Here is a 2,337-nt window from a genome sequence, read left to right as displayed (position 1 = left end):
AGTGATAGCTGGAGAGAAGCCCATTTTTTCCATAACCATGAACAGGAATTCATGCTTAACCCTGTCAAACGCATTTGCCAGGTCCAGCTTAATCACCATACCTTTTTCCTTTCGATGATAGCTTGAATGGACAGCTTCTTGCACCAGCACTATATTATCAAGAATTTTCCTCCCTTTGATGAAACCACCTTGATTTTCTGGAATAATGGCAGGAAGGATTTTTTTGAGGCGGTTGGCTATAATTTTGGTTATAAGCTTGTAGATGGAGTTGCACAACGAGATTGGCCTGAATCTGCTGAAATTAGCTGCTCCTTTCTCCTTTGGTATCAAGGCCAGAAACGCTGAATTGATGCCGCCGCCAATCTTGGCACAAGATTGGGATTTCTTAACCATTCTCAGAAGATCAGAAATGATTATATCCCAACAGGAAAGGTAGAATCTAACAGGGAACCCATCCGGACCCGGAGCTTTGTCCGGTTCCATACTGTCCAAGGCGCTTCTGAGTTCATTCATACTGATAGGGGCCATCAGCATTGCGTTGGTAGGATCTTGGACACAATGAGGAATCATATTCATCGGATAGATCTGGGGATCCAAAGGTGGTTCTTGCGGGGCTGAGTAAAGATCTTTAAAGTAAATGTGAGCTGCCCGCTTTATTTCTTCGAAGTCTTTGACCACTACATCTTGATGGTGAATTTCTTTAACTGATTTGAATTGCTTTCGGGCTTCAGCGTGCTTGTGGAAAAAGCTGGTATTTTTGTCCCCAGCTTGTAACCAGAGAGCTCTGGATTTCTGCCGCCAGAATTCTTCTTCTTCCCTGCTTGCTTTGTGAAAATCTTTTTGCAGGTCGATTTCTCTTTGAAGAAGGTCTTGGGTGACTTCAGGTATTTTCCAACGACATTTGATGGATTGCTAGCTTGTCCATGGCTGCTTTTCTGTTGGAGGAGGGGATTTCAGCGTTCTTGCCCAGTCCTTGAGTCTTCTTTTGAGCCTCCTCAGCTTTTCTTCCCATACATAGAAGGGGGAACCTTGAACCGGTCTATTCCAGGCTTCAGAAACCATCTCTTGGAACCCCTCATGCTGAAGCCATAATGAGCTGAATCTGAAGGGAATGGGCCCAAGATTTTCCTCCGTGGAGAGCTCAAGAATAATGGGTTTGTGATCCGAAGTGCTGTTTGGCAAAATCTTGGACGAAGCCATGAGACCACAGGTCAGGAAAGAGGATTGAACCAGAAAGCGGTCTAACCGAGCTGCGATATGATTTGGACACACTCTTCTGTTGGACCATGTGAACTTCCCGGATGAGGGCTTGATATCCTCTAGATCCCAACCCAATATGAGATCTTCAACCCATTCTCTTGCTGGGTCCCTGACCAGGGTCCCTCCCCTTTTCTCATTTGCAGCAAGAGTAACATTCATATCCCCAGCTATGATAATGTTTTCAGGGTTGTTCAGAGAGAGATAGGACGAAATTGAATCCCAGCATAGTTTTTTATCAGAATGGAGAACAGGAGAATACATATTGAACAAACTTACTTGATGACCGGAGTCTTTGTGGAGGAGTTTCGTGAATATCCAGTGGGTGGATTTCTCTTTTTGAAGCAGGTCATATATAGTGCTGTCCCAGAAGGTAGCGATTCCACCGGAGGCGCCTCTTGCACTGATAGCACAACCAATACCTTTTCGCCAGAAGGATTTGCTGGTATTAAGGAGGAAGTTTTCCTCCATCTTTGTCTCCTGGATTAGTAGATTTCAGGCGAGTACATTCTGACTATGTCTTTGAGGGCATCTTCTTTTAGCTTGCTGCCTAATCCTCTGCAGTTCCAGGAGACGTACTTCATTATTTATTGGCTTGGAGGACTGTGGCTCCTTTTGGAGCCGAGCCATGCTTGCGCCCAGACCTTGTATTCATCATTCCCTTGAGAGTTTTTTGGGATCCTTGGAGAACATCCCTATAGGTTTTCTCCTCTCTTAGTTTCTTCTTGGATTTTCGCCCCCTGGATGACTTGATAGGGGTGACTTGAGCGCTGTCTGATTCATCGTTCTTCCTTCTGAGTCTTCATCCGATTCGGAGGCTAGGCTTATGTGATCTTCATTATCTTTGTTTCCTTCAATGCCTCCTGAGGCTGGGGGGGTGATTGTTTCAGTACCCGTTTCTTTTGCTTCCTTCATTGGGTTTTCAGTTGCTTCGTGAGTCTCGTTGGTTTCTTCATTCCCACCACCGCGAGGATCCCACTTTTGGGTCTTCATTGTTCTTCTGATTGGACTTCGGCTTCTCCCCTGAACCCGAATTTTTCTTTTCTGATGGTCTTGGGATGGCCTTTCCCCTTTTGATTT

At 45.3% G+C, this 2,337-nt stretch overlaps 1 protein-coding gene across 1 annotated transcript; it reads right to left on the bottom strand.

The window, feature by feature from the left end:
• Positions 1 to 912: 912 nt before the first annotated feature.
• LOC149197316 (uncharacterized) lies at positions 913 to 1,728 on the bottom strand. The gene has a single exon (XM_089408652.1). The coding sequence runs from the start codon at positions 1,726 to 1,728 to the stop codon at positions 913 to 915; it is 816 nt and encodes a 271-aa protein (XP_089264778.1).
• Between the last annotated feature and the right edge of the window lie 609 nt (positions 1,729 to 2,337).

The sequence above is a fragment of the Pinus tabuliformis genome, chromosome 2_2 (assembly GCF_031772625.1).
Source record: "Pinus tabuliformis cultivar Carrire ecotype Pingquan chromosome 2_2, CPIR1, whole genome shotgun sequence".
NCBI classification, from domain to species: Eukaryota; Viridiplantae; Streptophyta; class Pinopsida; order Pinales; family Pinaceae; genus Pinus; species Pinus tabuliformis.
Note: the sequence above shows the minus strand (reverse complement) of the source record. Positions and strands in the feature narration are given on the sequence as shown.